Raw genomic sequence first — 22,481 nt, forward strand, 5'->3', positions numbered from 1 at the left:
CTTCACTTGAATCTTGTGGCCTCTCCCACACATCATTCAAAGATCTCCTACTATGCATCTCAAAAGATTTTTTATTACCCTGCTTATTATGCAAAGAAATGGTCCCATACCTCCAGTCCTGTACTGCACCCACCACTCGCAACCAGGGTCGTCCAAGAATAATTGGAAAAGCACCAAGACCCGCAGGCATCACATGAAAATCTACAGTAGCTTTGACATTAAAAGCTTCAATTTCCAACTCCTTTATCATACCAAGACATTTTACCTTTTGATGATTAGCCATTCTGATTCGAAAACCAGAAACCCCAGACACCCTCAAGCCTGACTGCTCCACACATGATTGGGTAATCACACAGATTTGAGCTCCTCCATCTATATAGGCCTAACCAAGGTTCCTACCTTTACTCCACACCTCCACAATAGGGCAAATATCTGGAAGCTCTTCTAAAGATAGTACTTTGACTGACCTCTTCTCTGACTCCTTTTCCATTGGATTCACAAGTCCCTTCCATTGCCTTCTCAATTTTGGCACCATCTCCACCAACTGCCCAAAGGTGATGTTTGCCTTCCTGTTCACCAAATCAGATTTGAAGTCATAGCTGGTTTGCCCATCCCCCAGCGGGAAGTCTGACACCTGGAACCTTCTACGAGGCTTTCGTTTCCTTTTAGCTTTCACATCTTCTCCTTCCTGCTGCTTCCCCTTCTTACGACTGGGTCCAGCCACCCCTTTTCCTTCTCTTTCATCCGTTGTGCGTTTGCCAACAGGCATCACATCCCCTTCTTCTCTCACCTGAACATTCTCCAGAGTAACAACATTCATGACCTTTGCCTTCCCCTTCTCCTCAGCTGTGGTTTCACTGGGGCCTGCTTGATCCCTGATATCAATACCATAATCATTTGACCTGTCAGGTAACTGTGAAGGCAGTGGGTACATATCACCACCCATACGCTGAGGCTTATCACAAACTGTACTCAGATGACCAAGCTCACCACAGTTCCAGCATGTAGGGATGAAACGACGGCCCCTACCACGACCACGTCCATACCCTGCTTGTCCATCTCCCCCTTCACGATTATTGCCTCTGCCTCTACCACGTTCACCACCTGTACTTCCCATTAAATTTAAGCTCAAATTCTTCATAAGATCAACCATCTGTTTCATATCCTGTCGCAATCCCTCATCAGAACCTGCAGGAACCATAAGCACTCCTTGACTAGCCTGTGGTACCATCTGCATAGCTTGGGCTTCAGTGGGCTTCATCCTCTCAATCACTGCATTCATGGGTGTAGCCTCCACTCTACGAATCTCCGGCTGTGCTACAACTGGAATCATCCCCAACTGATTCATCCGCTGCAGCTTCCAGTCTTTTGATTTAGCAATTTCTACCGCATCCTCAAAAGACCTGGGCTTCTTCAATTCCACTTTCCAGCGAATACTCCTCTTAAGCCCGGCTACAAACTTGTTTTTCTTCATCATGTCAGGGGGTACCTAATCTTCCCCTAAAGCCCTGCATAGAGTCTCCCATAGCAAAGAAAATTTCTTCATATAATCATCTAATGATTCAAACTCACCTTGTGTCAGAGCTTGCACCTCATGCCAAACCTTGTCGGGGTCTTCCACCTTCTTGAACCTGTTGCTAAGTGCTGTCTTTAATCCATTTTCAGTCATATCAAGATCTGGAACAGCAATCCTCAATGACTCCTCATAAGTCCTGAAACAGGTCCTTGCATCCCCTTTCAAGCAAATGCTCAGTAGCCTCAACACCTGTACCGACTCATTAATATGGTTGCTTATGCATGCAACCTCCATTCTTTCCAAGAAATCTGCCACATCCTCATTAGGGCTACCATAAAACTCTGGATAAGACATCATTTTAACCCCCAAATTTCACCTCAGATCCAAGAAAACTCCTTCCCTGAAACTCTCAATTCCTAGGGCACACACCCTGATAAACTGAAGAAAATAGCAGAGCAATCCTCAGTGGGGGCACCAGAAAGATGTGAGGCAGCTCAAGAACACAAAAAGGCCACTATAGCTCGCCGACTCACCACCTTTGGAACACTCACAAGCACAAGGGGCACCACCAGCTTCTCTAGCTGGAAAGAAAAATCTCTCTCTCTCTTTCTACCACCCAGAGATACCCAAAGAAAGGCAGTTTCAACAGCTCACATATCTCATTATAAAAGCCTTTTATCTGTCAGCAAGGCTAAGCCACTCACATATCATCAACACAAACCCTGTTTGTCCATTTACAAGAGGTGATCCATCACCATAGATTTTATTAATTGACAAACTTCAACCCACTCTCCCTCGCACTCTCCTTTTATCACACACTCACAGCAAACAACTCACACACACACTGCCCAAGCTTCTCTTGGTCTCACACCAGAGGCCTCGAAACAAGACGGCCACCTCCCAGTAGAAAGCCAGCGAGCTGCACCAATACTAGTCACCTCTGAGGCGGCACCCCATGCAGCTTTCCACACGACTGTCAACCCTTTGGCAGCTTCTCTGCCTTTGCTATCACCAGCCCGCTCCTCACGTATAAGGCGGCTCTCTTTCCCTTCATGCCTTCGCCAGTTACTTTATACTGCTCCTCAGCTCGGCTTGCTCCTACAGCCCGACGTCACAGCTCCTTCGCCTTTCTGCAGAACCCGGGGCCTCACCTTGCGCCTGCCATCTCTTGAGCACCTCCGCAAGCAATCTCCCCAGCACACTCGGCGGCTGTCTCTTCACGTCGGCTGTCTTTGCCAGCTACCTTACACCCAGCCGCAAGCTCTGTAGCCTCACCTGCAGTGTTCCAGCAAGGATCTTTCTCTGTCTGGTTATCTGCAGCGCCTGCCCTTGTCGCTTAACGCCAGCAGCTACATTAGACGCCCATCACAGCTGCGCCCTCTGCTTCCTGTCGCCAGCTCTCCCACACACGGCAGCTTCACCAACGCTGGCCTCTCCAGCGCTTCCACACAATCACCTGGCCTTCTCTTAGCAGCTTGCAACAGCTTCGCCCACTCCAGCCAAGCCTTCACTTCACAAGCGTGCCTTTGACGCCAGTCGCAGCTGCTCCCAGTCACTTGCGCTGTCTGCACTTGACAAGGGGAGGCCCCCACTCACGCTGTCCGCCAGCCCGCTCCTCATTACACACGGCAGTTCAGCTTCCTTCGCACGTTATCACTCTCTTCACGGCGACGAACTTCGCAGCTCTTAGTCACCTGCGCTGTTGCGCCCAAAAGCCCTCTTCCTCTACGCGATGGCCACACACCCCCTCTTTTCCTTTCTTCTCAGGCTCCTCAACCTCCTCTGCGCTTGCAGAATTCCCCTGGAGCTCTTCTGTACGATCGCTCGCCAAGCTTGTACGCTGGTGCCTCAGTCGCCCCACTAGCTGTCTCGACCAGTCACACCCTGCGCTCCAGGCCACTAATCTCTCCATTCGGCTCTTTCTCCTTCTCTGCGCCTGCAGAACACCCCGACTCTCTTTGCACACTCACCGCCAGGCTTTAAGCGGCCAGCTCCCCCTTCTCGCATCTTCGCCAGCTTTTCTCGATGAAGTGTTGGCAACCACCCAAGCTTCCACATGGCTTCTTATAAAGTGACCACATGATATATATATATATATATATATATATATATATATTTATTTATTTATTTATTTATTTTTATTTTTATTTTTTAAGGCTTCCATTAGATGGCCACACATTACTAAAAGGGCTCTTCCTTTTCTTGTGTTTTTCCAGAAGAAACGGCGCCCATACTTTCCTTCCAAAACAATGCTGCCAGAGCTGCCCACAGCTTCGTGATCATCGGCATCATCATTACCAATCATGAGTTGCCATTCAGTCTCGGTGCCATGCATTTAGTAACCACCCGCTCACCATATGTTGCAATAAACTTCCAGATCTCCAGCATTTGTTCCCTTAAAAAAAAACTCGTGCATATACCAACCAGCTCACAACAAAACCCACTCAGCCTGTACATTTGCCAGGGCATTCAGGGCAAAGTTTTATTGCACACCATGCATCCCATATGTACACGGACTCAAAACACCTTTACAGAAAAATGCCTAACACTTGGCAAGAGTATCCCATGAAAAATGTGAGTAACGGTTCACATACAAACTGTTGCCTTGAGCTTTGAGCCATGTAAGCTGCAACCCCCTCCATCTATTCCGTCTCTGTCGTGGATGCGTCAGCCGCGGGGCCTGAGCCGTATGCTGCTGCTGTGCTTGCACTTGCTCAAAGATGCCCCTTTTTTTGGGAAGGCCGCTTCAAGGGTATCTCCTATCGAGGTATGTGTCATCTATGCAACTGCAGGGAAAATGCAAAGCACTATCAAGGCAGGATGGAAAACTCGAATTGCTGCAGAAAGTGAAAGCTATCCAGCCACAAAATCATGAGATGTCGGGGGAGATTCTCTGGTGAGGGTATTAGCAACCACGGTCAACACCACTGCCGTACAGGGGGACTCAATGCCCTAGCCAACAGAGCAGCCAATTGCACCAGGAGGAGCTCAAAGGAATCCTTGCAAATGCTGGGGAAGCAAATTGTATCCGAGAAGCCAGTCGCACCCTGCCGGTGGGTTAGTGTCCTAATGGAAACCATGCATTGGACTCCACCCCATACTGTAATAGGACTCAAAAACTCGATCCGGACGTGTCAGCATTGCCGAGGATGAGAACAAGCGCTAGAGGTCCACAACAGAGAAAAAGGTAGTTGAGCGCGGCCTCAATCAGGAAGATAAGGCAACTGACAAGGAGTCCTCCAAAGGGAAAAATCCCAGAGTGGCATTTGCAGCTACCACATGAAGAACAGGCGCAAATCAGAAAGCAGAGGAAGGCGGGAAAAAAACAGAGAAGAAGGGCAGGGAAAAAATAGGAGGGCTGAAGGCGGGCAGAAGGACAGAAGAAAAAATGCAAAACTAAAAAAGGACAAAGAAAGAAAGGAAGGGGGTGATCTGAAGCAGGAGCTAAACAGAGGTGCAGGGCAGAAACTCACAAGAGGAAACGTAGGTAAGAGGGGAGGAACGGGGTAAGGGAACAACAGTAAACAAAGGCGGGGGATCAAGAAACAGGAGCAAGGGGAAGCGCACAAAAAACGGGAGGGGAAAGGAAAACGTGTTGAAGTTGGGGAAGGCTGGGCATCATGGGCTGGACGCGAAGGGAAGAGGGAGGGAGGGGGGCACAGGACGCAGAGGAAAGCGAGACCCGCGGGCGGGGGGGTGAGGGGGGTGGGGTGTTGGGCTTTTCAGCTAACGGGGCTCCTCCAGCTCTGATATTTTTCTCTACTTGACCATATCCTGCAGATGCTTTCCTCATTAATTCAAAATCGAAAACCAGTTCAAGAGTGTTCTTGTGGTCAAATCTTCCATTCTAGCTAGCTCTCTATGTAAACCTTAGTACTTTAAAATGTTGGAGGAGTGCAATCTTGACTCATAGTACCTCCAAACAATGTGACATTCTTCAATAGTGCAGTACGCAATGACTGTACAAAATACCATTTGAAGTACCAGTGCCACAGAAGTTTACCTGCTTGTAAGGGCAGCTTTGTCCAAGAAATCATTCCAAAAAATGTCCCCTTCTCGTAAAGTCACGGTCAAAGTTGACCCATTCCCTGGAAGAACAATTGCTGTAGGTGCATCAGCTTCTACCACCCGCCTGTAACCATAAAATTAAGAAAAGTGAGAGGTCTTCCATATGTGAACAACCGTTCCCTAGAAGAACAATTGCTGTTGGTGCATCAGCTTCAACCAACAGCCTGTAAACATAAAATTAAGGAGAGTTCTTCCGTGAGAGCACAACCATCCCAGACCAATCTGCAGAGACCACCTTGCCCGTGGATGACTATCAGTCGCGGCACATACCATGCCTGGAGGTTCAGCAATCCACTATCTGCCTCATGGGCTTGATCAGATCCAGACCCTCAAACTAGTGTGCGACATTTAGTATGTGTACACCCACTCACTTATATAAGCATGCACCATTAATAACCCTGCTTTTATGGGGTTCCTAACTCACTGTCCAATAGCCAACTGCTGACCTTTGTTACACCTTGTGGCACTAATGTTTTTTTTATTTGGCTAAACTTAGAAATAAAAAGGCTATCAAAAAATTTTACAGGGGAATATTCTTGAGAATTTTGGCTAAGATTCCCACTCTTGTTACCTATGGTGATTGCCTAAAAAGTGATCAATAGGAACCTTAGGGTGTAGATGGTTGCCAAAAATATGGCTTTTCATTATTAAAAAAATAGGAAATGAGCCTTAAAGAAGAGGAGAGAGGTATGGGGGAAGAAGCCTAAAAAGTGGGGAGGTTCATAACCTTTGGCTATAGATTTTGGGTCCTTCCAAAAAAAAAAACACTCTGCGGGAACCATAGAGTATTAACCCTGTCACTTAGCTCGTCCATGCTAAGGTTGTAACATTTCACATTTAGAAATTGGTGCACACAATATGTAGCTACAAAGGGATTGAGTTGTTTTTTCACTTACATGTACAAAGGGTGTGATTTTAAGCCTCGAACAATGACATCCTGCCAAGGACAGATAGACAAAAGAGAAGTCAAAAAATCTACAGAGCAAAGCTTGTTTAGAGCTACTGACTGTATCAACACACCCAAACACACCATCCGGCAAAAAAAAACTTTTTGGTAGATCAATAACATCTAAAACCTGGATACAAATAAAACTAGAGCTTCCATCAACAAATGCCATGCCACTGACTTGTTAAGACTCTAGAGCTACTGACTATATCAACACACACAAACACACCAACTGGCAAAAAAAACCCTTCAGCAGATCAATAACATCTAAGACCTGGATGCGTGCAGCAGGTCTGGTTCTTAGCCTTATTAGACCATGCTGATCACAGCCATAGCCAGTAACAAGTGTCATTTTTTATAAGCCTAAACAGTTCAGAGCTAAGTAAGTCTCTGAGCTTCCTCCCTCCATACCTGCTGCTGCTGTGCAAGCCCCTCCTCCACCCCCCAGTCCCCCTGCTCTGCCTTCGTCATGGCTACCCTCTCTCCTTTCCAGCACCCTCTAGTCTGCCCTTCACTGTCTTTCTGTCCTGTCTGAACACTGGCCATTTTTCCCTCCTTGATTCCATCTGTGCCCCCCCTTTACAAACCCTAGACATTTTCCCTGTTTTTCTCCTTCCTACCTCCTCCAGTCTTTACATTCCCTTTGGTCCCTTTGGAGGTTGGCTCCTCCTTTTTCTTTTCCACCATTTAAGCCACCACCCCTGACAAACAGCAACAGCATTTGTTGCTCAGCATTCAATCTTCCTTGGCCTTCTTTCCATAAGAACTCCCCTAGGACAATAATTCCTTATGTGCTCTTGTTTGCAGGAGCAAGCAACTCCCAACCCCTTTCCTTGAGGGTGGCTAGGGTGCATTCCATGCAAACTTGCAGGCATTTGGTGAGTATTTTTAACTCACATTTGAGGCTTAAGAGTTAGTTCTCAAAGGATTCCCATAGCAGCTCACGATTCTATGGAACGACACCAGCTTGGTGTGAATGTCCTTGGGCACCATCTCGTGAACAAAACGGTCGTCAACACTTAAAATGTACTAGCCACAAATGCACAAGATACATCACTACACAAGACAAACTGCAAAAGGAAAGCACTCCACAGTACACCACCACTCAGTCCGCGACCCCCCCCCCCCTCCCCCTCTCCTTCCCTCCCCCCGCAGTGGTATTGAAGTATATTATTGGAATATTTAATTTGTGTACAAAATTCCAAGGGCTTTCCAGCCAGATAATCCAATGCCAATGCAAATATGAAGACAAGTTACCCAAACAAGAGTAGTGTCGAAGTAGATTGTCGATGCCAGACTCGTCGAATGAATCGAAATAGCCACTAGTATACACTTGGAGGGGAGTGAGCGTGAAACTATCGTTCCGAGACCACACACGAACAGGCGCTCACATACTAGAGCCTAGTTCACACCCTCGCAAAGACTGTGGCTCAAGCCTCCCAGGTGCAAGTACATGCACACGAACAGGTATCAGTTCACAGAAAACGGAAGCGCAACTATATACTCTCACCGATATCACACACACACACACACAAGCCAGCCAAAGGCTGAGGAGAAAGCAAAGACGGAAGCTATGAAACAAGAAGAGGCAGCGAGCACAGCAAGCAGATGAAAAGACAAAAGGCGAGCAGGCGAGCAAAGCAAAAAAGAGACGAACAATCGAAGGTCGAGCAGAGCAACAAATGAGCAAGGCACACACATGAACAATCAAGCAGGAGAGAAGGCGAGCCTCACACGGACAGTCTAACAATCGCACAAAGAAGCAAGCAAGCAGAACTACGAGGAGGCAAGCAAGCGAGAGTCTCACAAACACCACTTCTTTCCCTCTTTCACTCAAGGGGTTGCTGCCCAACAATAAGCCTTTTCTATCACACACACACACACACACTTTTTTTTTTGTAAAGCTTCATGTCATTAATTACAGGTGGGAAACCTCAAAACGAGGAAACCCCACTAAAAAGACCATTTACAAGGGAGACTAGTAGAGTGTTCACTATGTTCAGGGTGAACATAGTTAAACATCTAAAAAACAATCTGTAAAAAGAGCATACAGAGATGAGTCAATCTCATGAAGAGAGAGACAGTCATATAAAGATTGCTGAAGAGAGGAACGGAAGAATGAGTAAGCATCCAAATGAGGCCCAGCAAAAACTATCCTGTTGCGAGACTGCCAGGTAGTCCATAAAGCCCAATAACGAACTCAATCAAAGAAGACTTTATAGGATCTAAGGGGTGATGGGAGAAGACCGAAGATCCAAAAGTATTTCCCAAAGGGTGCCTGTCGGAAGCGGGCTCTCAAACGTGCAGCAATCTGATCCAAAAAAGTCCTGGTGAGAGGACAACTCCACAAAAGATGAAAGACTGTCTCTTGAGAAGCACCACAACTATGACAAGTTGAAGGTGCCAAAAGTCGCCTAGCCAAGAAAAGCCCGACTGGCAAGACTCCAATCAAGCATCTCCATAAAAAAAGTCTACTTTTCAAAGGCAGACTGCATTTCCAAAGAGAATGAAGCCGCTGTTTCCACCAAGTCTGACTTTTATGAAGATGCCAAATTTGATTCGCATGTTCTTGAACCCAAGAGGCAGGCAACAAGAGATGATATATCGAACGAACCGAAAGTTTAGCCATTGATAAAGGGCCTCGTGCAGGTTGTTCTCTTCTAAGGCTCCAATCAACCAAACGATCAGAACGATCCAAATCTGCAATTGGTTCAAAGGGAGCAAGAAGCTCTCGAATAAGCTGCCAGATTGTTCTATAATGCATTCCCAGACCAAATTTTCTGGCGGCAACCACAAAAGAAAGCACATGGCCACCAGCATCCAAAACATCATCAATAAGATAAACTCCTTTCTTTGAAAGGAAATATGCCTTCCTAGGCTCACGTAGAGCCAAGGGTACATCAAAAGCCTTTGACCAATGAATACTCTCAAGGCGCAGCGAAGAAGATTGCCCATTAAGCCTGGGATTCCAAAAAAGATATTGCGTAACCTGTTTCCAGGCAGAAATCAACTTAGATGAAAGAGGGCAACCGACAATTTTTCCATCGAAATGGCTGAAAATTGCATCCCAATACGTAACAGTCCACTTTCCAAAAGCAGATGAAGACATTGACATACACATATGACCCAACATAATAGCCCATGGCTGGCGCTGTTGTACAAATTCCAATAGCAAAGTGGATTTACAAGCAAGCACATGAAAATGAATATTCAATATGTTCAAGCCACCATGTATCTTTGGAGAACACATTTTTGGCATTGACAAAAGACGAATACCCTTTTTACGATGTTGAGTTTTCCACACAATTGCCATTGCCAGAGACATAAACCGATCTATATCAGCTTTCCTCCACATAATCAATGGAAGAAAGAACTGTATGTAAGCCATTACAATAGCCTGCACTATCCTGAGACATACATGAAGAGGCCAAGTGGAAAGCTGCCAATAATCAATTTTGCAATTCAATTTTAGCATAACCCATTGAATCATTTGTGAAGATGACATCTGCCAACCCAAAGGGTAACCCAAATGACGAACGATATGTCCACCAGGAGGTATTCCACCGGGCCACAATACATGATGCCATTGCTGTACATTAAGCGCAAGCAAGGTAGACTTACGGAAGTTTACTTTCAAACCAGCAGCCAAACCAAAAAGTTCCAAAGCCTCCATTAATCTCTGAAGATCTTTTTGCGTATTCTTGGGCATAAAAAAAGAATCATCAGCATAAGCCTGAGCCAGGAAAGTATGCCCAGCAGGAAGCTGTAAGACATGCAATTCATCAGTAGCTTGCAAAAAATCCAAGTAGCAAAGAAAAGGATGTGTGGCAATAGCAAATAACAGGGAACTAAGCGGACAACCCTGGCGAACTGAACGTCCCAATTTCCAAGAATCTGATAGAGAAGAGCTCAAAATCAAAGAAGCATCACTGTCATTATAGAGCCAATACACAATATTTTGCCACTTTGCACCAAAACCAAGATAACTCATAGTCATAGCTATATAATCCCAATGCACAGAATCAAAAGCTTTCTCAATATCAACCTGCAAAATGAGTACATCCTGCTTGGTGTATTTGGCATATTCAATGGCAATATAAGCATTAGCCAAATTATCATTGATTTGCCTGCGAGGCACAAAACCATATTGCGCAGGATGCAAACCATCATGTAAAAATCCTTTAATACGATTTGCCAACATCTTAGTCAGAAGCTTATAGATGACGGGCATAAGAGTAATGGGCCTCCAATCAGAAAATGCTTCACAAAGATCCCGTTTAGGGAAAAGCTTAACCAATCCTTCTTTCCAAGAAGATGGTAGTACATCATTCGCCCAAGCTTCATTGATCATATACAACAATGATTGTTCCAGCTGAGGCCAAAACGCATGGAAAAATTCCACTGTCAATCCATCCCATCCGGGAGATTTCCATCGACCCATTGAACGCAAAGCATCTTTAAGTTCAATATCAGTGAACGGAGATTCTAATTCCAAAGCATCCTGTGGAGAAATAATGGGCCGAACATGATGCAATAAAGCATAACGAGCATTAAGTATGTCAGGTGAAGTTGTTGGCGGTTTAGCAAAAAGAGCTGCAAAATGCTGACTAGCAATGTACGAGAGCTCCAACAAAGAATGAGTCCATTGACCATCAGATTTTTTCACCCTTCTGATGCATTCCTTTTGTCTTGAAGCATGTAGATTTTTGAAAAAATCTTTGGAAGAGCAACCCTTATCTATGATAGCTCGATGTCGCGAACGTGTCGACCATTTTTGCAATTTTCTTTGATCATTTAGCATGAGGAAGTGCTTAGCCTGCATTAAAGATTCTTGTTCATTGGTATTTAAAACCCGAAACTGAACAAGATCAGCCATAGATTGACATGTTTCTTTAGCCTGCAAGATCCGATTCCGCAAGTCGGCCATGTAATAAAGACCATAATCACAGATCACAGCCTGCATGCGCTGAACAAATTGAAACCAAGCAATGTCAATATCCCCATGTATTTGAAGGGGCAAAGGCTCAATGGCTTGGAAAACCATTTCCTTGAAATCAGCATGCACAAGGTAACTGTTGTTTAAAAGCAACAGCCTATGTTTCTGAAGAATAGAAACATCCTGTGGCATATCAAAATAAAGGCCTAACCATAAAGGAGAATGATCAGAGAGTAACATGGAGCGATCAATCCATAGCTTGCAAACAAAATCATTGGTCTGCATGTAACAAGTACCAGCGATCCAGACGTGTCCAGATATGCGGAAAAGCATTGTGATTAAAGGTAAACCCTTGCAGACGAGGGAATACATGTTGCCATAGGTCCAAAATATTGCAGGAAGAGAGCAAAACATTCCATGTTCTGCGTTCAGCTCCAAGCATATGAGTTCTTCCAGTGGAATTAAATTCAGGAGATGGAGCATTATTAAAATCTCCACAAAGGAATGCATTATGGAGCCAGGGATAAGCCAACATTTGCGACCATATATTTGCCCTGTCAGCTGAGCTTTGTGGCGCATAAACTGCTGCAAATTCATAAATTTGTCCATACAATGAACATTGAATGACCATCCATCTGCCAGCAGAATCATTGTAGGCCAACATTGGTTGCACATCATGCTTAACAAGCATAAAAACTCCTGAGTAATGCTGAGTGCCCGCATAAAATATATCATAACCAGCAAAGTGACCTGATTGACCCACTAAGGTATGCTGATTGTGTTCTTGCACACACACCAGATGAGGTTGCATTTTATGTACATAGTGCCAAAACAACCTAAATTTACCAGGATCACAAAGTCCTCTAATATTGTATGAGAGACATTTTATTGGAGCATCAAACATCAAATCTGTACAAAGGTATATACAGTGAACAGCCAGCCAAAATCAATGCTGCATAACAGCAACTGAGTCAGGGAGAGAGCCCTCGCCCTGAATCAAGAGAGACTCATGCATATTCGTATCAACACACATATCCAAAGGATTTACATCGGCATCCATACTTGAGGAAGCACCTCGAACTACATCTGACCATATTCTAGAAAGCATAGTCGAAGAAGTGGAAGACTGTGCAATAGTGGCAGATGCAGTCCAATTACGTGAAGGAATGGGAGCACGACGAACCATAGTAGCTTTTTTCGGAGTTTTCCATTCAGCCGAAGATATTTTATCTTTTCCTTTATCCTTGGGTTGATTAGGCACGGCCAAAGAAGAAACAACTTGTGGAATAACTTTAGCTTTACCTTTTTCTTTCTCGTTTTGAGTGTTTCGAGTGGCTTGATTTGTTGGTATCTCCTTAACTTGAGTAGGCTGCACATTCGCTGAAATGGGAGGTACAGCAGATAATGGCGGAGGATGCAGCAGAGAAGGACATTCAGAAGCCATATGCCCAAATTTATGACAAGTGAAACAAGCACCTGCAAAGACTCCCCAATTTAATTTGAAATAACGTGCACCCATGCCACGCACATTTTCTACTTCAACAGCAATTGCAGGTGGTTGCTTATGGTCTGTATCCCACAAGATGCAAAATCTGTTTTTGTTTCCTGTAGGACGAGGTGCACAAACCACTTTGCCCAGAGTGGCTGCTATATCTGGCAAGTGTTCCCTCAAATATTCCGGAAAATCCACGACCTCAACCCAAACAGGACAACGATGCCTAATCAAGGACTGATAGTCCTTGGTCGGGGACCAAGGCAACACATGTACCAACTGTATACCAAACATAAGGGGAGAAGTTTCAAGCATCTGCTGCTTAGATTGACCATCAGACAGTAATACATCATAAAAACCCCTTGCTGCAAAGTGAACTCCATCTACAAAGGGTCCACCTAGAATGGACTGAATCCATTGAGCTACTTCTTGCGCAGAAGGCATTTTGCCCGGAAAGAAGAGGATAATCCCTTTTTCTGAGTATCTACGCAGAGGAGACACAATCGTCGGCAATTTAATCTTATAACTGAAAGAAGGAGGTGGGTCCTTCCATTTGATACGACTGTCTACAAAGTCCTCACATAAAGCCTCATATACAAACCGTGCATCCGACGAATCTTGCTTAATCATGGTGATAGATTCAATTGCAGTATGCTGCCTCTTGTTACTGTCTGCAGCAGTATCCCGGCGAGCATAGGTCACAACAGTCTCAGACATAATTGTAAGAGTAGAGTCTGTACAACACTGCCAAATAACTTCTTTTTTTTTTTATGAAAGCTGTATGCTGTATACAGTAGCCTAAAAATTTCTGCTCACACACACACACACACACACACACACACAAGAATAGACAAGCACGCAAGAGAGAGATGGATGGCTGAATACTATTTCTTCACTTCTCTACAACCATAACATAAAGATAAGAGTATATACTATAAGGGAAAGTACTAAGGCCTGGCTTTGACATGTTCTATGTTGAGGAATGGGCGTGTGACAGGGGCCACTCTCTGGGCATCCTCGCCAGTACCACCTTCTTAGATCATACGCAAATAGTGCTTCACCCGGGGGATCCTTGGCAGCAGGATCACCAACAGACAGCCAGGATCCCAGATGCTCTCATAGGAGATCCTAAGGTCTACACCCACATTGAGGAGATTTGGGAGTCGTCCTCCTTCCGCACTGGAATTTCGCCTCCGCATTGGGATTGATCCTAAGGTCTACACCCACATTGAGGAGATTTGGGAGTCCTCCTCCTTCCGCACTGGAATTTCGCCTCCGCATTGGGATTGACTCTCTTCCTCGTAGTGCTCTTTCTCACGCGCTTCAGCTTGTCCTTTAGAGATCAGCACCTTTCTCCAATCCACTACCTGGGAGAGATTGTTGGCCTTTCGAGAGCAAGAAGAGCTTGCAGCACAACTGTTGCATGCACGGAAGCCTTGCTGTACTGATCCACAGCCCCAAGCATGATTAAGAACATTGATGCTAATTAAGAATGATTAAGACATAGGCGAGAGACGAAGAGAGAGTATTTGGTGTCAGGGTTTTCTTGTATTACTATGGTACAAAAAGGTAATTGAATTGCTTGTACATGATTTAGGGCTTTGGCCAGCCCCACAGGGGTGACCTGGGCCCCTTCTACATATGCTCTACTGAGGCCATGAATGAATGATGAATTATGAACTGAATGATTTCTGCTGAATACTGATTTATGCTTATATATTAGCTTGGAGTGCTGGTCGGCCAGCATCCAGCCTGTTGGCCAATACTGCTGGACAAAAACCCCTTTTAATATCTGGAAATGCTGCACTTTTCTCCTCTTTTGCTGTCGGCCAATAGCTGAATACCCAGCAGCCTGCTGTTAGGACCTCTGCTGGCTGCCGACTGCTTGTCTACAGCCAGCCGACAGAGACCCTACACCTCCATGTGCTGATGATGATGATTATGCTGCTAAATCTGATGATGCTGATGCTGATGGTTCTCCTGCTGACGATGATGATAGTGCTGATGAAGATGCTGCTGAATGGTTCTAATGCTTTGCTACTGATGATGTTAATGATGATGATGCTGCACTAATCAAGGATTAAGCCAGTTCATGCCGAACATTAGCCATGGCACGGGCGTGCACGTGATAACAACCTAGCCTCTCTAGAGAGCACCTCCAGGAGCAGACCCTAGGCAGTTCTTTGATGGGAGCACAGATGAGGAGCAGAGGGTAGATGCTAGAGCGTCCTTTTGGACCCAGGCAGGAGACTGAGTGACAGGATACTTTTTTGCCACAACGGGTCCTCAAGGATGGCGTGCATTGTCCGATGGAGAGGCCGCCCCTGATCCTCCTTTGGTTCGTTCCATCACCGCAAACTAGGAGGCAGCGCGACATTAGGTATGGCGGCACCTTCTGCCAGTTGTAACATAAGACGTCGAGCGATCGTTATATTCTCCCTTCTCAACTGACGAGCTGGAGAAAGCTCTTCTGGCCCTTCCATACCAGCAGAGCCCAAGCAAGGATGGGCTTCCAGTTTCTCTCTTCCAGCAACTTTGGGATCTCATGAAGGTCGCGATGCCTACGGGCTGGCCTTCAACAAGGTCATGCCGATGGCACCCTCAGGAAAGATTGGCAGAGGGTCACATTGATTTGATCCCCAAAGAGGGAGGAGACAGGCTTGAGGTGCAACAATGATGCCCCATCACCCTTCTTGGCATAGTATACAAAATCTTCGCCAAGGCAATTAGCCTTTGCCTTCTGCCCCACCTTCCTGATCTCATCCATGGCACCCAGACACGCTTCATGATAGGAGCATCTTGGATAACATCTCCTTTTGGAAGGTGACCGCCTCGGCCCAGTTAAGGCAAGAAGATATGGTGGTTCTCATTCTCGACTTTGAGAAAGCCTGTGACTGCATTGACTGAAGTTCTCGACTTTGAGAAGGCCTATGACCGCATTGACTAGAGAGCACCGTGCTTCGGATGGGTTTCTTAGCCTCCTTGATCTGGGGAGTCTCGGCCCTCTACTCATCCGCACACAGTTAAGTCCTCATTCAAGGCACCCAAGGGGAGCGCATCCCCATCTCCTACTCGGTGTGCCACAGCTGCCAATTGGCTCCTTTTGTTTTCCTCTGCCATGCATGAGCAACTTCCCACGCCCGCAGGACACCAGCCTTCAGGATCTCAATCTCCCCATCTGCACCTTGGGGGAGCTCTTGGATGTGGAGTTTGGGGATGACACTCCTGCTTACCTGTCCAGCTTAGATGGGAATCTTCGGCGCTTTTGCAAAGGCTATAGAGTTGTTCTGCCTTGCTTTTTGTGAGCATACCAACTGGCACAAATCGTGCACCAGGTTCAGAGGCTTATTTGTGGCCTGAAAACAACAATAGGTGCGCTGCCGGGCCCAACATGGATTGGCATGTTATTGTCCCCCACAAGGGGAGGTTATGCATCATTGATCCCACTGCACAGTGCACAGCGCTTTTGGGTAAACTAATCACTAGAAGGGTTTTCTTCTTGCTCATATCATAGCCCAACACCCCATCCACCTCCTTCGAGGATAAGCTTGCAGCCAGCTTCTTTCAAGCCTTGGAGGCACTTTGTCCAACCCTCTTCCAGACCCCTCCCGGGTGCGACGAGGAGCACCTTTGTCGGCCTTTATGTGGAACACTCATCTAACTTCCCCCAGGTCACCCACTTGGCACCCGGCCCCCACCTCACCTGGGGTCGCATCAATTCCGGGTACTGACCCTCCTCATACTGGATTCCCAGCTCCCCTTCCACACTCTCCTTCTTCGCACAACTCCCCCCCAAACTACCCCCCCACATCACAGCAAAAGAGCCTTGCTGGCCTCAAAGGAGGGACCTGCCTCAGCCTTGACATCGACTCCACCGTTCCCCTAAATTGGCACTCCCATGGATCCAACCCCCCTCCAAAAAAAAAAAGTATGGATGTATGGTTCAATGTCACAGGAAACGCTTGAACCGGGAGGTAGAAACGTAGAAACGAGTTTCTAAGTGGTTAAATTCACAGAAACGATGGGAAACGGGAGGACAGGGCCACACCACACAGAAACGCTCTCTCTCTCTCTCTCTCTCTCTCTCTCTCTCTCTCTCTCTCTCCCACATCTTGACTCTGCGGGCCATTATTGAGGAGGGCAGGTCGCATGGGTGACGGATTTATTGTAGCTTTGTGGACTTCCGCAAAGCATTTGATACAGTGCCCAGAGCCAGATTGATGAGGCGATTACAGGAGATGGGGGTACCCACAGAGCTCATATGGGGGATTATGGCTTTATATAGATCAGTTGCAGGACAGGTACACACCCCAGAGGGGGTCTCTACTTTGGTTCACTCCACTATAGGAGTGAAGCAAGGTTGCCCGTTATCTCCTTCATTGTTTGGTATGTATGTGGATGAGGCTTCTGACTACATTGAGAGATTGGGGGACAGAGGAGCCCAGCTAGCAGTTACATGGATCCCACTATTGTTATATGCTGATGATATTGTGTTGATCTCTGACTCCCCTGAGGGTATGCAGCGTCATATGGATGCTTTACATGAGTTTGCACATGATAGTGGATTGTCTGTCAACCTTGGCAAAACCAAGGTTATGGTGTTTAACACCACGCCACAGTGGGTTAGGCGATCAACTTCCACATTTACATATGGGCAGGAGATTGTGGAGTATACAGATGCATATACATATCTTGGGGTAGTATTCAGTGGGCCAGTGTTTTCGATGAGGAGAGCACCAGAGACTAGATTGACTAGAGCACATGCAGCCCTGGGTGGTTTGGAGAGGATGTGTTCGCAGGTTCAGTTTCAGGAACCTCGAACGAAACTTTGGCTTTTTGACACTCTAGTGACATCAGCTATGCTTTATGGAGTGCAGATATGGGGACCTTCAGTGGGCCATCACAGCGCAAGCGGGTGGAGAGGTATGGAGAGGCCTTTGGTATCTATGATTGCTAGGATTATTAGAGCCAAGGCCGTGGTACCTCATGAGATTATTCGAGCAGAGCTGGCGGCTGCCCCTCTGGTGATTGAGGCTCTTACGAGATCAGTCTCCTACATACATGGCTTGTGGGATCTCCCCTGAGACAGATATGCACGCCTCGCCCTGGAGTCCTCCCGACAGTTAGCTTTACAGGGAGACACGGCTTGTTGGTATGGACAGATGACATCTTGGTTCCAGGCAAATGGTTTTAGCATGGACAGATTGCCTCCCTTCCAGTATTCTCTGGAGGCACCCTCTCTCACTCTCACACGGACAAAGATTACCAGACTCATCTGTCAGGATTTAGTTCAGCTGGACATTAGGAGGACATGGATACAGCCGACTGAGGAGCTGGGCACGAAGATGGCTTTCTACAGAGAGCATTTTCTTCAGCTCACAGCTGATGGTTTTGTGATCAGACCCAGTTACATGGATGTACACTTGTCTCATGCAGTACGATGTGCTATTGGTCAGATTCGCACATCCTCACACCAGCTTGAGATTGAGATTGGCCGATATAGAGGTATACCAGCTGAGGCCAAGATATGCCAAGTATGCCATGGGGAGCCAGAGACAGAGCTGCATTATATATGCCATTGTACTGCATACTATGAGATACGTGGTCGTTTCCACTGTTTATTCAGAGAGGGTTTTGGACCACTTTCCAGAGTCATGGGGTACCAGGACCAGAGGTGTTTGGGATTGTTCTTGCTTGAGCTGCGGAGACATAGAGATAGCCTGCTTAGGCGCATAGAGAGCCAGACTCAGAGGCACATTACAGACTTCTTTAGTCCAGCCATCACTGCGCGAGATGGACCACAGCAGTAGCAGGACATGGATACCGCCCACACCAAAGGTACACTGATTGATCGTGCGATTGAGCTTGGGTGGTCCAGACGCCCACGACTACGGAGGAGGGCATCCCAGCATAGACGGAGGTTGCAGCGGCAGATTCGGATTATTCTTGCGAGCCATGCGAGACACCCAGTCAGGGTGCTGACCACAGAGGATATTGAGGAGATCCGCCAGCGTCCGATGCGGCACATATTATGAGATGGAGGCACCTCCATAGTGTACCCCTCCGTCCCACATGATATTGTATCCCCTCACTATATTCCACTACCCCCCCTCACTATATTCACACCCTATAAGGGTTTCTGTTTACCTTCCATTTCCAGTTTCATTTTCTAGGTGCCAGTAGTATCATCTTTATTTTTCATTTTCTGGTTGTATCAGATCCACCATGATGTAACTTTTGGTCTCATAGGTCATTATGGCCTTTTGAAGACGTTAATCATTTCATTTTCATTTCTCTCTCTCTCTCTCTCTCTCTCTCTCTCTCTCTCTCTCTCACCTCATCAGCTCCAGATCCAGGACATGCTCCACTGCCATTGAGCTACCTTTCCACGTGACATAGCTGAGGGAGACCTCTCGGTCATACTTGTCAGCCCCATGCTTGACATTTTGGAGAGTGGTATACCATCTACTCAAAGCTGATGTTGCTCCCATGTTTTTATGTTCTTAGTATTCCATGATGAGTTTCCATGGACAGTTTTGTATAACCCCAGTGAGATAGCTATATTTATGTTTTCTTTCTGTTTTATTTTCCATTCCATGATGAGATATGCCATGGACATTATTGTATCACTTTGGTCTCATAGGCCTATTGGGTCTTTAGTAGACGTTTAATATCTCTCTCTCTCTCTCTCTCTCTTTGGAAACGTATGTTTCCTATGAAGACACGTGTGGTTTTTTAAAAGTGATGTGTTTTTAAAAAAAACTGGCTCGACAAACTTGTTGGAGTTTTTAAAAAAACACGGTTTTAAAAAACGCGACCTCTAAAAAAATAAACGTTAGCCAAGTCCAGGCAAAAAAATAAAACATTAGCCAAGCCCATTAGCAAAAAAAAAAAACATTAGCCAAGCCCATTAGCAAAAAAAAAAACATTAGCCAAGCCCATTAGCAAAAAAATAAACGTTAGCAACAGCCAACTTAACGTTCAAGAAAAAAAATATAAAACCCACATTCTCGGTACCTTTTACCTACATAGAGTACAATGCACACAAGTACAAGCCTTACAGCACAAGCTTAAGCCTCATAGTACACTTTTATAGAGAAAGCACAATTTCTCTCTCTCTCTCTCTCTCTTTCTCTCTCTCTCTCTCTCTCTCTCTCTCTCTCTCTCTCTCTCTCTCTCTCTCTCTCTCTCTCTCTCTATCTCTATCTCTATCTCTATCTCTATCTCTATCTCTATCTCAGGAGCAGACACCCGACTGGCAGGGAGTCCACACAGAGACAGATTACTAACTTCTTTAGAGGGACTACCCGGGAGGACACACAGCCGACAGCCCAACAGTGGGCACCCCGTGGGACTCTAGTTGAGAGAGCTATCCAGTTGGGCAGATCTAGACGCCCGAGGGTTCGCGGATCTTCACATCGGAGACGGTGCCTACACTGGAGGATTCAGAGCATCATTGCGAGGCATCGGGCTCGTCCGACCAGGCATCTCACTATGGCAGATATCCAGGCCATCCGGCAAAGACCCATGCTAGAGCTCCTAGGATGATTGCGACTCCAGCCATATACTGTTGTACTCACTGTCACTTTTGTACTCCCCCATATTCATGTATTCATGTATCCACGTACTCATGTACCCCATTTTGACTAGTAGCATTAGCTTCCCCCCTACTGATGTATTGTGGGGCTATCTCTTTTCTTTTCCAGACAGTGTATCAGATGTCACATGGTTGTAACTTTGGTCTCATAGGTCACTTTGGCCTTTTGAAGACGTTAATATAACATTTCATTTCATTTCATTTCTCACACACACATTCCCTCTCTCTCTCTTTCACACACACTCACACCCGCAGATCATGCTCCAAGGTATTTTGGCCTCGCCATCGCCTATGTATCACATATTACACCCCCATTATGGTACTGGTTGGAGCTAGACAGATCTGCATTGCATTCTTGTATACCCTACACGTATAGGTTGCATACTGAGCCTCTCGCAGTAGTGCTCCATCCATCACACCCCCCCACTAGCTTAGTACTTTCATAGTTTATTTCATGTTCATTTTGTCCTTTTTTCCCTGGACATCCAGAAGACATTGACAGTTGTACATTGATTTGTCTCATAGGTTGAGTTCGGCCTCTAGTAGACGTTAATACAGCTTTCTTTCTTTCTTTCTTCCTCTCTCTCTCTCTCACACACACACACATTCCCTCTCTCTCTCTTTCACACACACACACACACACACACACACATACACACTTTTACAGAGAAAGAACAAAAGAAAGTGCTGGACAGGGTCCTGAACCAACATGAAAAACAGTTGGAAGGCCTCCACAAGGAGATACAGGGAAAGAACAACAAGATTGAAGAATTGGCAGCACAAGTGAACCATCAGGAAGAGGTGATTCAGATGTTGAAAGAGACCCAGCTGCAAAAACAAGGAATGCCAGAGGCTCCCCCAATGATAGGGGAACTCCAGGTAGAAATAAGCCCTAAAGGCTACGGTCAAGGACCATACAGTGGAAAAAGGGGAACTGAATATTCAGGAGGGTCTAAGGACTGACTTGGAGCAGTTGAAAGCTGCAAGTGATAAGCTACGGGAAGAACTGCAAACCACTAAGAAAGATTGGGTGGAGGTGGTGAAGAAGCACAAACCCCCACAGAGCATCATACATGAGACTCTCAAGGAGGAGAAACACGGGAAGGATAGGGCCCTCCATGTGCGAGTGTGGGGGCTACAGGCAGGGGCTTCCCCCAAGGAGGATGCCATGACACTTTGCCAGATGCTAGGAGTCGACAGGATCGCCCCCCCCCTTTGCAGATACATGGAGGGCAGGCAAGGATATGACACAAGCGGCCCCTCATCATTAGATTCCTTGATGCCACCAGCGGACAGGCCTTCTTAGACAGGCGGGCTGCCCTCAAGGGCACACAAGTGTACATGGGAGATGATCTCACTCTAGCAGGTGGCACACCGGCTTGACGCGATGGTGACAGTTCATGACGCCTAGAGAGATTTCTAGCACTATTGGGGTGAAACAAGGCTGCCGTCTATCACCCACTCTTTTTCAGTCTCTACATCGATGAGATCTCGAGCTTCATTAAAGCATTAGGTAGGGCTGGTCCCACACTGGCAGGCATATTGATCCCCATACTACTTTATGCAAATGACATCGTCCTCCTCTCAGACTCAGCCGAGGGGCTTCAAAGATAGTTGGATGCCTTACATGACTTTTGCACTCAGCGGGACCTCTCTGGAAACCTTGGTAAAAACAAGGTAATGGTCTTCAATACCTCTCGGCCCTTCACATCCAAATTGAGCTTCACATATAGAGGGGATCCTCTGGAGATTTTCCCATCCTATGTCTACCTATTAGCAGTCATCTCTTGTCTGTATATTTACACCATGGCCTCTGTTGTGGGTGTGCCCGCCCGATTGAGGTGTTTTCTCATTTTTCCCCACTCTCCATATTTTTCCCTATTTTTTCTGGTGTGGAGGCTGTCCTGTGCATGTCAGCTACCTCTG

At 46.3% G+C, this 22,481-nt stretch overlaps 1 protein-coding gene across 1 annotated transcript in view; it reads right to left on the minus strand.

Annotated features, from left to right (window-relative positions):
- Positions 1-22,481, minus strand: part of AAE17 (acyl-activating enzyme 17) — a 92,538-nt gene that overhangs the window by 30,984 nt on the left and 39,073 nt on the right. The window contains exons 5-6 of the mRNA XM_086807600.1: positions 6,481-6,521; positions 5,520-5,648 (exon numbers count right to left, since the gene is read on the minus strand). Of these exons, the coding sequence (XP_086663726.1) occupies positions 5,520-5,648; positions 6,481-6,521 (170 nt within the window). The remainder of the gene's footprint in view (positions 1-5,519; positions 5,649-6,480; positions 6,522-22,481) is intronic.

Source organism: Cibotium barometz, chromosome 13, assembly GCF_041138505.1.
Source record: "Cibotium barometz isolate CiBa-2024 chromosome 13, ASM4113850v1, whole genome shotgun sequence".
Classification (NCBI taxonomy): Eukaryota; Viridiplantae; Streptophyta; class Polypodiopsida; order Cyatheales; family Cibotiaceae; genus Cibotium; species Cibotium barometz.